This window comes from Eschscholzia californica, unplaced genomic scaffold, assembly GCF_041429995.1.
Source record: "Eschscholzia californica isolate CP2 unplaced genomic scaffold, dmEscCali1.0.p SCAF_6, whole genome shotgun sequence".
Lineage (NCBI taxonomy): Eukaryota > Viridiplantae > Streptophyta > Magnoliopsida > Ranunculales > Papaveraceae > Eschscholzia > Eschscholzia californica.
Genome location: NW_028238483.1, coordinates 2265906 through 2280135, shown reverse-complemented (window position 1 = coordinate 2280135; position 14230 = coordinate 2265906). Strand labels below are relative to the sequence as shown.

Below are 14230 nucleotides of genomic sequence, written 5' to 3'. Positions count from 1 at the left end.
AAAAAAAAAAAAAGGGTGACTAATGACTCACATACGGTAAGTCTTCTTTCTTTTCAAAACATAAATACTTTTTATATTCTAAATTGTCATTAGAATAGAATATATATAAACTACCATTAATCAGATCTCTTAACAAAGGTAATACTAAACAACATTCTTAATTTTATAACCCGAAAAAGAAGAAATTAGTGAATAGGCACAGCCGCACAGATTCTAGAAATAGTAAGGAAACAAAGAAACAAAAAGAAAACACCCCAAGAGAAACAGCAGCCGGAGCCCCCAACCAACCCACAATAAACAGAGAGGGGAAGAGAGAGAAATCTGAACATTGTTTAGATCGATCATTGTTCAGAGGAGGGAAGAGGGTAGTTGTTATCTCTTTCTCTCTCTCTCTCTCTCTTCCTCTCCTCTCTCTTCCTCTCCTCTCTCTTTCTCTCTCTAACAATAATACCCTTCTCTCTCTGTTTATCGTTTTGGGGAAGGAAGGAAGGAATAAATCAAGATGTTTACCAAGTTAAGGAGCTTGGATGCATACCCTAAAATCAATGAGGATTTTTACAGTAGAACTCTCTCTGGAGGTGTTATTACTTTGACTTCAACCATCGTTATGCTCTTGCTTTTCGTCTCCGAGCTAAGTATGAAACTTTTCATTGCTTAGGGGTTTTCTTTCTTTTTTGTTTTCTACTCCAATATTACCCCATCTAGGGTTTTGATTTCGTTATACTTGGAATCAGAAAAATCAATCAAATATACAATTACCTGCTTGAGTGTCATCTTTAGCTATATGAAATTAATTTGGGTTATTCAAAAGGAGAAGAAAGTTTCTTTCTTTTTGAAGAACAACGCCTCAAATTGATAATAGGTTCCATCTTTATGCCATGAGAATTTAGGAATTTGTTGTTTTTCGTGTGCTTAGAAGTGGTTAATGAGGCATCTAATGGTTATTAATTGGTGAAATTGGCAATGGGCCTACAAAAGAATGCAAACTATAAAATAATTCTACCCTAATTTAACCAACACAGACAAAAATGATGAAGTTTTGCGATAGGAAATTTTCAGCGCCATACTAAGCAGAGCCAAAAGTTAAGGATGCAGGCATGAGATTGCATTAATGAAAGAAAATATTAGGCTTAGGCCGTGAGTAATGTTAAGAGACTATAATTTAGGAAAGGTAGCATTGGATCATGGGTGATACAGAAATGGTTGCTCCACGCATGGTACTAGTGAATTTTGAGTAAGACTTGCAAGAAATTTAGTGTCCTAACATAATGTAAAGATACGGAACAACGACTAACCACCATCACTAATTGACCCTTTTCTGCTCAACTGAATTATGGTGTGCTTCTCTAGTTTAGCTGCAATAATTTCACTATTTACACAATTGGACTTTCTGTGGACTCATTCGGGCTACAAGTTGTTGAATGTATATTAGGGCTAGGCTTCTATATTCGAAGGAAGGTGCGCCTTTCGGTGTTAAAAAAATCTTACAACGTTAAACCAATGAACTAGTACTTCTGGTGAACAAATATGGAAATTTAGTGTTTATATATTTCAAACTATGAAGTTGGATTTCATATTAATTTTGTATATTCTCATTGATTTTGGTTTATCTAAACTTCTCAATGTCTGAATCGTCTTTCTACTGGACTTCAGGATTATATCTTCATGCAGTTTCTGACACAAAGCTAGTAGTAGACACGTCAAGAGGAGAAACTCTTCGAATCAACGTAATTTCTATCTTGAACTGTAGAAATATCGAAACATTTGCTCATTCTTTTACAATCTTTCACATGCTTTCTACCATTATCGGGGTTGCAGAAGCAACCGATCGTAGTTGACACTCTACAGTTCAGACAAGTTTCTGATCTGATATAATAGTGAGAACCTGTAATTTTGTGAGATGAGTAGTTATATCTTCAGTCTTTACATTTTTTTTGTTGTTTTCGTACTCGGACGCCTCTCATTTTTTTTGCTTGCAAAGTGCAGTTCGATGTTACTTTTCCCGCTATTGCGTGTACTATGCTCAGCCTTGATGCCATGGATATCAGTGGAGAGCAACATCTTGATATAGTACGTACCACTCTAGATATGTGGAATTGTTACTTATTGCTTTTGACTAATCTTGTGGCATATATATTTCTTATTTTATCTGCAGAGACATGATATAGTTAAGAAAAGGATCGATTCTCATGGCAATGTTATTGAGACCAGGCAGGATGGAATTGGTGCAGTTAAGGTTGGCCTGTCTGTCCTTCATTTTTTAATATTTGCGTACTCTCTGATTGAAGAACGTAATGTTCCTCGAAAAATTGTTCATCCTAGCTATAGCTATAGCAAAAACTTTGGAATTAGCTATTATAATATAACCAATTGGAACTAAAAAATTCTAGTCATCTATAGTGTTATTGTCTACATAGGCCAGTAACAATAATGTGCTTATTTTTCACGTCCTCTATTCCAGTTTTTCCAGCTAAATTATGTCGTCTAAATACCTTTTCCGTCCAAACTTGACCTGTGTGTTGCTATGTATATCTTGGATGTACAACTTTTCACTGGAACGCTGACTCTGATTTGGTTTTAGTTTTCTTGATAGATTCAATTAGTACCTTATAATTTGCGTTTCGTTACTTCTTTTTCGTTATTAAGTCTGTCTCATTCAGCTGTTATCATTTCTCATATGCGTCATACAGATTGAAAAGCCTTTACAAAGGCATGGTGGCAGGCTTGAACACAATGAAACATACTGTGGTTCATGTTACGGAGCAGAGTTGGTAATTTTTTTCCCTAGTATCACGATATTAATAATTTAATAATTATTCTAGCTTGCATTTGATTTCAATTGGTTACGGCGTAATTATGATTTTCGCGAGTACTAGTAGTACATGTTATGCTTTTGGGGTGCTTAATGAAGTATTACCATATGAAGTATTTTTTAGTAAGTACACAAATAAAAGACAAATCAACTTTTTAGAATAGCAAAAGGACAAAAATAGGGGAAATTTTTGTCTTAAACAAACATAAATTTTATCTTTACAAAATATTCAGTTTCTTAAAACCGACTTTGGGTTATTAACATGTTTGCATTTTGAGGAAACAAGGAAATTTTCCGGGGTACAAAATTTAAAGGGAAGTTGTGGATCTTGTTAAATTTTCTGGGGTACAAAATTTTGAAGGGAAATTGTAGGTTTTGTCTTTTCTGAGGCACAAAACTTCTTCATCATCACTGACCACCAACTCCGGCCACCATCTCTGACCACACCATTTCTCTTTTTGTTTTTCTTCCTCTTCTTCCACCTCCATTTATCCTTCTTTTGTCTCATCCTCCCTCTCTAATATTCAGGAAAAAAGGAGGACCCGCTTCCTCAGAAAAAACGATCTAGTTTGGGGAAATCTCCTAACTAGTTCTTAGTGGCTTGGGGAGGATTCCCCCAACCAGCATAATGGTTGGAGGATTTTCCCCAATTCTACAGTTGTTGCCCGAAACTGATAGAGATAGAGAGAGGGAGAGGGATGGAGGAGGGGTGAGTGAGGAGAGGAGAGAGAGAGGGAGGAGGATAGAAATAATGGTGGTGGTGGTAGTAGGAGTAGAAGAGAGAAAAATTTGGAAAAGAATCAAAGGTTGCCGACAATGGTCGTTTACCCAGCGACCGTTACCGGAGTGGAGAGAATGGTGCTGGGGGTTGGGGGAAACAAAAAAAAGCCAAAAATATTCCACCCCGAATTTTGTACCCAGGAAATTATCTTGTTTCTCCAAAGCGGTGGCTTATTAAAAAAATGGTTGACGACTTGGTTCCTATTCGGTTAAAATAAACTTTTAAATTCTTGTAATATGGTTAATTGTTCTAGAACCATGCCCACTATCTGATAATTAATGATTCAGAAAGATCTACCTCTAGATCTTCTTTGTGTGCTTTACACAACTGAGTGTAATCGAACTGTAAGTATATGTGATGTAGATTGTTGCGGAAGCGTAAAAGTAATGGAATCCACCATTGTTAATAAACTAAACTAACGAAATAAAACTGATAAAATAACGATAAACAATAAACTTGATTAATAATAAACTTGGTTGATAATATTCTCTGATCTGGTTAACAAAGACAGACTAGACTTCTCTTATATAGAGATTGTACTTTCCTAGATAGACTCAAATAAGGATATAAGATAACTACTAATAATACTTTCCTTGATTGCTAAGACTCATAATTATGGAAACGCTAAATACTTAATTATAGAAACTACGCTAATGTAGCTTCTTGACCGTGAGGCCCACTATCACCATGGCCGTGAGGCCCAATAGGAAGATGGTCTCCATCATACTCCCCCGCTGCGGAACAACTTGCCCCCAAGTTGGTGTTGTCATAAAGCGGATCGTCCAAGTAATGAGGATATATATCAGCGATGTGGAAGGTAACTTCGGCGACGAGTTTGAAGGCAATCCTTAGTTCCCACTTTTCACGAAAATTGCCTAAAATCCGAAGAAGAAAAATATTGACAATATCACCAATTATAATGTGAAACATATATTGCCAAGATACTCGCAAAAGCAATACCAACGTAGATACGTCTAGTAAATTGCGACACCGCCCGTCGTCTTTTAGTTTAACGAAAGAGGTCACATATACAACCTGTCTTGTTCTTGGAAAAACAATGGATGGCCATGAAGATTCGTTTGTATGATTCTTTGAAGTTGAAAGCCATGAAGAAATCAATAGAGGAGAAATTATTTTATGATTCGACACAACTAATTCTTCTCCCGGGATTATATACGGAGCAAATAATTTGTCTGAGCTTTTGTTCTTCATCTCATTGAACTTTTCTTTCTCCGTCATTGAAAAACTAATATTTATTTTATCAAGAAAATCTCCTTCAACAGTATCGACCATAGTAGTCGAAGGAATTTCGGATAATTCACTTTGTTCTTCTTTTTCCTCAGTCATTGAGAAAATTTTGTTTTTTTTTTCAAGAACTTCTTCTTCAATACCATCGAACACGATGACCGAAGTAACATTGGAGAACTGTCTACTTGATTCAATCTTTGTCTCCACATATGAAAAATATTCATCTAAAGGAAGAAAAACATTCATGAAGATGCTTTTCAATGTAGTCTAATCGTCTACGAATTTTTTCCCTTGATTAATGAGACTCCATTGCATTGCATTGAATTGTTCGTAGATTCTTTCGGACATATGTTGTTCGATGAGAAAAACCTTATCTTCGTCATGGATATCTTGGTTTATGAACCAATCTTCCATATGTTGAATCCAAAAATTTATATGATATTGACCGTCGAATAGAAGAATTTTAGAAACGGTATTAATTTTTTCTGGATATTTTCGGTCAACATAAAATTGTTTTGAATCTCGAAAGGGATCCCAATCTAAACGTGGAAAATTTTTCCAACACTCAAGGAGAGATGTATCCATGAAAAAAATTTTATCTTTTGTTCCCAGATTTTTAAAGCTCTGAATACCAGCTGATGTAGATTGTTGCGGAAGCGTAAAAGTAATGGAATCCACCATTGTTAATAAACTAAACTAACGAAATAAAACTGATAAAATAACGATAAACAATAAACTTGATTAATAATAAACTTGGTTGATAATATTCTCTGATCTGGTTAACAAAGACAGACTAGACTTCTCTTATATAGAGATTGTACTTTCCTGGATAGACTCAAATAAGGAAATAAGATAACTACTAATAATACTTTCCTTGATTGCTAAGACTTATAATTATGGAAACGCTAAATACTTAATTATAGAAACTACGCTAATGTAGCTTCTTGACCGTGAGGCCCACTATCACCATGGCCGTGAGGCCCAATAGGAAGATGGTCTCCATCAATATGTTAGTAAAACTTTCAAATAAAATATTGGGTCTCTTGTACCCCCTTCTCCCATTTTCTTCTTGGTTTCATCTTTGGTTGGTGCTTGGTATTATCTTTTGTCTGAAAGGCCTCTTCAATATTTTCTCAAAACTTCGAATGAATACATAGCAAACAAAAAGTTTCGTACAAGTGCTTATGAAGAAAAGCCATGATAGACCAGGCTAGACGATTAGGAGAGAACAAAAAGCCAGGACACAAGTGCATCCCGACTAATCCGAGCCATCTTACAGAATACAGATTACATTGTGAATATCATAGCTGCACATGCATCAGTGAAATCATAAAATGATCAAAGCCTCGCCCACTCTTTGAATGAGATGAATAATGCTACTCACAGCTATCGATCTGCCCTCGAAAGCTGCCTATTTCTCGATGTCCGAGTGCACCAAAATATTTTATGACGCAGCACTCTTCAGAGTGGACGACCCCTTGATGGAAGCTTGAATGCCTTCCATTGCCAAAAAGTTTCTTCAATAGATCTAGGGCGCACCCAAGACTATCTTCAAAGATCTCAAGAAAAAAGCCCAAAGCCCAAACCCCAACAGCCATTGGACATACCAAAAGATGGTGATTGATGCTCCATAGCTAGTTTGCACATGACTCATCAATTAACAATCATCGAACCCCTTTTGGATTAATTATCCAAACTAAACTTTTAAGGAGAGTTTTGGAGGTGCTACCTTGTTCCAAATTTACTGAAAAATCTTGTTCTTTTCCACCTTCGATTTCGTCAGCACTGAATACCAAGAATTAACTGTATATCAATCTTCTATAATAGACCAAATCCCTATGTCTTCTTCTTCACTCACCTCAGCATCGTTCAACACATGAAGAAGCGAATCAAGGCCAATTTCCCAGTAATTGAGGTTTTGCCTGAAGATCACCGTCCAACTAACTCTTCCATCTATCGTAACGAAACAATCAGAGACTGCCGCTTGCTTGTTCACTGTAATACTATAAAGAGTGCGAAACTCAACACAGAGAGGTCTTGCCGAGCGCCACACATCAGTCCAAAACCGGGTGTTCCTTCCATTCCCCACTTTCAGCGTGCTAAATTCCTTTATAAATCGCCACCTTGTTGTACTGCGCCAAAGCCATAGGGACCCCTAAGGCATTAGCCTCCCAAACACCCTACTTTCCACCAAATTTCTCCTTGATGAAACATCTCAAAAAGAGTTTCTCTCCATTGTGAACCTCCACAACCATTTGATGAGGAAAGTTTAGTTCATGCCCTTAAGACTCCTATTGCCCAGACCACCAAACTCAAAAGGTTCGGTAACTATCTTCCACGCCCCCCAATGGATTTGTTTTATATCTTCCAGTCATCCTGTAGGAAGTTCCTCATGTTAGCCGCAAGGATTCCCAAAATACCTGCAGGGAAGAAAACAAAGAAAGGAAGTAAATAGGGAGAGAGGCAAGACTTGAACCTTTTAATCACCGGATCCCACAGGACCTTAAACCTGTAGTTACAACCCAAAGGAAGAGCCAGATACTTCGAGGGGAGGCTCTCCTTGCCACAACCAAAGCAAGCTGCTAGATCATACTTAGAGGGCAGTCCTCTTGAGTTTATTACGTTTGTCTTTGATATATATATATACGCACGCACATATGTATTAACCATGTAGTCAATGCATAACTATGTTCTCCATGTTTGTATGCATCTGAGGGTACATTTATATTATTCCTTGTGCAGTCAGATGAAGATTGTTGTAACTCATGTGAAGAAGTTCGTGAGGCATACCGAAAGAAAGGCTGGGGAATGTCAGATCCTGATATAATCGATCAGGTTTGTCACTGATTGTTGGAATCTCTAATTTAAACTCATAATATTGCATTCTGGAACTTCTCTTATTATTATTTTACAAGTCCAATTTTTGTTTCTAACTTGTTCCTGTGCATTTAGTGCAAAAGAGAAGGTTTCATCCAGAAGATTAAAGACGAAGATGGGGAAGGATGTAATATTTATGGATTCTTGGAAGTAAATAAAATTGCTGGAAACTTTCATTTCGTTCCTGGGAAAGGCATTCAACACTCAAATGTTCACGATTTCCTACCTTTACAAAAGGATAACCTCAATGTAAGTTCATCCATTAATTCTGAAATGAAAAACTTCTGGTTTCAAAATTGATAACATTTCTGCCCCAAAAATTTATCTTATCAATTTAATTATAAAACCAGATAAGTCACCGAATCAACAGATTGTCTTTCGGAGAGTATTTCCCTGGTGCAGTGAATCCGCTGGACAGGTAACTGTCTCTAATTCTTATTCGTTTGTCTGCGATCCACTTTTTCTCTTTCTTGGTGGTGCATGTGACCATTTGGATTGTTTTGCGTTTGTACGTTTTCAGGGTACAATGGGTGCAAGAGGGATCCACTGGAATGTATCAGTATTTCATCAAGGTCAGTGTCAGCTTACTTAATGATTGTATTTTCATTTTTATTGATGAACTCCATCAGCGGTGGCCGTCAGAGGTCTTAGTGGAAAAGAGGGAGAGAGAGTGAGAGAGTAATTCAACACAAGGACAGTTTTGGCAGAGAACAATGTGACTTAAGGGTTTATGGATTGAACAGATAGCTTAGTCGGTCAGTGGTGTATTGGACAAATTAGAGGTCAAATGGTGTACTAGTCGCAAAGTAGGCGCAATTCGGGAATTTGCCCTCAAAAGTATATTGTTGTAACATTCTAAACTCTTCTTAGGAGTGTAAAGTTCTTAAAAGTTATCTTCTTTTCAGGTGGTTCCTACAGTTTACACTGATATAAGTGGTCATACTATTCAGTCAAATCAGGTAACACCAACCACACTTGAAATTGCGTATTCTTGACACATATCTTGCGTTTTATTTATGTGATTCAGATCTTAAAAGAACACAACTGTAGATTAAAATGCACTTCTCTGGATTATACAGTTCTCTGTAACCGAGCATTTTACTGGTGCTCATTTTGGGCGGTCTCAGATGCTTCCTGGTGTTTTCTTCTTTTATGACCTTTCTCCAATTAAGGTGTGCACTTCATGGTCGTATTGATTTTAACCATTGAATTATCTATCTTTATTCTATGGTGTTGGTTTAGTAGATCATCCAAGATTCTTATAAGATAAAATGCAAAAACATCTCGTGTTTGGTTACTGTGCATTTACTTTCTTGTATGCACTCATTAACCCTTGATACAATTGCAGGTTACCTTTAGTGAGGGACACGTTTCATTTTTACACTTCCTGACAAATGTGTGTGCAATAGTCGGAGGTAAATATCATCAATCATTTTCTTCTTTTTTTACTCGTGCAACAAGGAGTCATGTATACCAGTATGGGTATTGGTATCTAACACCGATATGCGTCTCGGCTATAGTCGTATAATTTATTGTCTCCCAAATCCTTTCAGAAACTATTAGTAGTTGTCTCATCTATTCTCGCAATTGTGTTACAGGGGTCTTCACAGTTTCTGGAATACTAGACTCCTTCATATATCATGGTCAGAAGGCATTGAAAAAAAAGATGGAAATCGGAAAACTGAGCTGATTTATGCTCATTTTTCTCAACTTCCCTTGCCTGTAAAGGGCTCCAGGTGATGCAATTGATCGATTTGGTGGGGAAATAAATGGTATGAAAAGGTGTTGAGAAATGTGGTCTCTTGTTTATTTCCCATATCTAAACTAAGTCGTAAAGATCGACTAGCTTATATCTCGTGCTATCTTTTTGCTGTTCAAAGACCATAATCTCATCAGTTGTAATTTAACGATTGATGTCCTCTATCTGTATGAAAGGTTCACAGCAAGTGTTAAAGTTCATGACAGTTTCGTGGTTTCTCTTGAGATCATATCTAGAAACAGGAAGTTGTACTTGCTTCAGTTTCATGATTCATTATGGATGGGGCGAAACAAAAAAGAACCGTACTGAAATTTGGGTGGAGAAAAAACCTTGTTTTCTTTTGTGGTATCAAATGGGTCAGGCGGCCTGCGCCCAACCCATGCTTGACCTGTCCAAAAATGGGCCAGGCTGGCCAGTTGGTTTGCCTAGGTGTGGGCTGGGCCAACTTCTTGGCTCACTGGTCTTTGCCCGACTTGTGCATGGCCCGAGCCCAGGCTGAGTCCAACTGTTCAGATGCGCAGCGAGTTCTTTTTATTATCATTAGGCATAACCTGTATGGCTGTATCTCGGACACGGACATTCTTGTTGAACATCATAAGCGTTCTACCGTGGTGGACTTTCTACTATCAAAATTAATTAACCTTCACTTAGCACCAATAGGCGTTTGGAACCAATTATTTGAGAGTACGATATTTTAAAAATAAATAATAAAATACAAACAAATAAAAACTTATTCCAAAATTTAAATTGGTTGCATCCAATCAAGAATATAAACTTGCACATTTGAAACTTGTTATTTGGAACAAACAAAAACACATTTCTCTCGCTAACTTCAAGAGTCAATCAGATATTTCTTAAATAAATGGAGAATATAAACTCACACATTTGAAGAACCAGATTTGGTCAATCAATATCGGTTTGGATTGGGAAAAAGAAAATTAAATCTCACCTAATTGAGCACTATAACATTGCTGATCGTTTATTTATCGGGCTTGGACCAAGTCTCGTGAACAATCTTACTGCATATGGCGCAAGATCATTCCATGAGAGAAATAGCTATCCAGAGAATAAGATGAGAAAATGAATGAATAGTGATGAAGATAAACAAACACTTGAAATAAGTGTGAAATGGTTTGAGATCAATTTTCTTTAATGGATTTAATGGAGCAAATATATGAGCTTACCCAAGAATATGTTTATAACAATATAACATGAGAAACCAAACCCATCAGTCATATACTTCATCCTCCATACACCTGATCAACAGTCCTTGACACCTTCCATAATATCATACTAAATTTAAATTTAGTAACTTATAAAATTTAAAAATGGTCTAAAATATGATTTTTGTGAGAAGGAAGACTAAGTCATTAACAGAATTACGTGGCTATTGGTTTGATGAAAGGTGGGCTTAGCTATGTGTGTGTGGGCTAATAAAGATGGACTTGATAAAGACACTCTCCAGTACGTGTGAAAGTTGTCACGTGTGTGAGAAGAGATTAGTTTAGTTTGTTAAGATTAGTTAAGAATCTGTTTTGTAACTAACTCTCTCTCTCTCTCTAACTGAATTAGTGTTGTATAAAGAGAGATGATGAACTAAATTCACAATCAATGAAAAATTTATTTTCATGGTATCAGAGCCCTAATGTGTTTAACCCAACACAGTGAGAAAACATAATTGGGACAAAGCTAAAAGAAATCAAAGAAGTTGAGACTTCCGTCATCAAAGAATCGGAGTAGCAATCTTCTTATCGAAACAACAAAGAGGAATTCACATCTTCTGCATCGAAGAATTAGAGATCCTCAAATCAAAGGAAAGAATTCGGTCTTCTGTATGAAAGAATCAGAGAAACATGTTCTTCCACGGAAACCCCCCCCCCCCCCCCCCCCCCCCCCCCCCCAAAATTCAAACCATGAACCCTAATCCAGGTCAGATTACGCACAATGCTAATATTACGAATTTAATTTCTGTAAGGTTAAATGGTTCTAACTACCTAATATGGAAAGATCAAATCGAAAATGCTCTAATTGGCAACAACCTAGTATGTTACATAGATGGTACCTATGATGAACCACCACAATTGACTGTAATTGAAGGTAGAGATGTAGTCAATCCAGTCTATCTTCAATGGAGGAAAAATGACAGTTTTGTCAAATCTTGCATCAAAGCAACCATTAATCAATCTATTGGTTCTGATATCCTTGGACTAAAAACAGTCAGAGATATCTGGAAATATCTTGAGATGATTTATCTTCAAGAATTTGAAGCTAAGAAGTCTACTTTGAGAAATAAAATTCAGAACATCAAGAAAGACAGTGCTTCTATCTCTGAGTACTTGAGCAAGATAAAGAACCTAGCTGACTCTTTGGTAGCTGTAAATGATAGGGTCAGTGATGGTGAACTATCTAGAATAACTTTACAAGGTCTAAGGAAAGAATACTCCCAATTCGTGATAGCTATTCAAAATAGAGATGAGGTTCTGAATTTTGCAGAGTTGAGAAGCAGGTTGACTCACCATGAACAGTGGTTAAAGGAACAAGAAAGTGATGATAACGAGACATACTTTGTCAAGAAATTGCAACAGAAAAATCATATGAGATCACCTTTTCAAAATCAGAGATTGATAAGTCAAAATCAATCTTTTGAAACATCTCAACCCAGAGTACAGAATAGGCAAGTATAAAAGGCCAATGCTTCTCAACCAAGAAATGCATTGTTTGACTTCACTACAGTTCCCTGTGCTATATGCTATAAGTGGGGACACGCTGCTAGGCAATGCAGAATGAGGTTCAAGGATTTCTCTGAATCTTCTTCATCAACAAAACCTATTCAAAGAACTTTTGCAAACCTACACTTGCAAGAGATAGAAGAAGAAGATGAACAAGAGGAAGATGAATTTGGAGATCCACATATTGATGAAGAAGAGCAAGAAAATTATACTACTGAAGAAGCCAATTTATCTTATCACAAAGAAAAAGACAAGAAATGGATAGCAGATACAGGAGCTACAAGTCATATGACTCAGTCAAAAGAGAACTTATGTGAGAGTATACCATATAATGGTACTAATGGAGTTATGGTAGGAAATGGGAAGTCTCTAAGTATTGACAACACAGGACAAGCTACTGTCCTTGCTGGATCAACCTCATTTCAGCTTAAAAAGGTACTCCATGTGCCAAATATACATAAGAACCTATTGTCCATCTCCAAGTTCACAAAAGAAAATTTTTGTAGTGTTGAATTCTTGCCATGGGGATTTCTAATCAGAGACTTATGGTCCAAGGAGATCCTAGCTGATGGACCCATGATAATGTGTAGTATAGATTTTACTATCAATCCTTATAACAACACTATAAGTGAACCAGAAGAGGCATATACAGTCAATGGCACATCCAATACATGGCATAACAGAACGGGACATCCCTCAAAAGATGTAATCTTGCTTATGGAGAAGAATCAGATGATCAAGTTAACCTCCAAAGGCTTCTCATCTGTCTGCAATTCATGCCAACTGAGTAAAAGACAGAGATTACCATTCTCATTATCTGAAACTACCTTTACTGGTCCCCTTGAACTCATTCATTGTGACATTTGGGGACCAACTCCTGTTACAACCAAAACAGGTGTTAGGTATTACATACTGTTTATGGATAAGTTTAACAGATTCTTCTGGATATACCCCATGAAGGTGAGATCTGATAGTCTGGGTTGCTTCCAATATTTTCAAAGGCACTATGAGAAGTTGTTTTCAGTATCTATCAAATGCTTTCAAAGTGATGGAGCACCTGAGTTGGGTGAATTTCAGGCCCATTTGAATAAAAGTGGTATTCTGTTTAGAAGTTCTTGCCCCTATACTCCAGAGAAAAATGGGAAAGCTGAGAGGAGAAATAGACAGATCACTTATGTGGGCAATACATTGCTCTTCCAAGCCTCTATGCCTAAGCATTTTTGGTTTCATGCTTTTGACACAGCTTCCTATCTGATAAATAGAACTCCAAGCAAGGTACTTTCTTACAAAACTCCCTATGAGGTTCTATTTCATAAAGTTCCCAACTATGCTATGATAAAAGTTTTTGGCTCCACTTGTTATCCATATTTGGGAAATGTTAGGACTGATAAGTTGAGTCCAAGGTCTGTTAAGTGTATATTCATTGGATATAGTCCTATTCACAAGAGTTATAAATGTCTGGACTTGTCCACCAACAAAGAATATGTCTCTAGGCATGTTATTTTTTATGAGTCCTCTTTCCCATTTACTGACATACCCACTATTCATCCATCTTCAACTTCTACAGGCAGTGGTTCAATCTATACCATCTTGCCATTACCAATTCTTGGTCCTATTTCTCTCCCATCCATTCCAGCATATCATACAGACTATTCCTTTAGTGACCAAGAGCTCCCATTAACAAAAACTTCTTCATCCTCTTCCTCAATTCCCACACAACCTATAAATGATTCACCTTCTCTCAGTGAACCTTATTCTTCCACCTCGACTTCTTTAAGTGAGAATACCCATCAAATGCAAACAAGACTCAAAAGTATTATCACTAAACCAAAGGGCATTCCTGATCATGTGACTTACTTTACCACTCCTCATGCTCTCTCCATGTACTTCCCATTGCACCTATACCCGAACCACAATCCTATAAGGAAGCTGTCAAATGTGAGCATTGGCCTGAAGCTATGAGAAAGGAGTATCAAACTCTACTTCAAAACCACACCTGAACTTTGACATCAAAACTACCATCC

The 14230-nt window shown here is 37.0% G+C and overlaps 1 protein-coding gene across 1 annotated transcript; it reads left to right on the top strand.

Annotated features, from left to right (window-relative positions):
* The first annotated feature begins 172 nt into the window (after positions 1 to 172).
* On the top strand, positions 173 to 9682 carry LOC147530790 (uncharacterized). The gene is made up of 13 exons (XM_086646408.1): positions 173 to 635; positions 1654 to 1727; positions 1987 to 2070; positions 2156 to 2236; positions 2691 to 2771; positions 7584 to 7676; positions 7794 to 7967; positions 8069 to 8136; positions 8239 to 8290; positions 8624 to 8677; positions 8798 to 8890; positions 9067 to 9133; positions 9317 to 9682. The coding sequence occupies exons 1-13, from the start codon at positions 503 to 505 to the stop codon at positions 9406 to 9408; spliced, it is 1146 nt and encodes a 381-aa protein (XP_086502534.1). The 5' UTR covers positions 173 to 502; the 3' UTR covers positions 9409 to 9682.
* The last annotated feature ends 4548 nt before the right edge of the window (positions 9683 to 14230 follow it).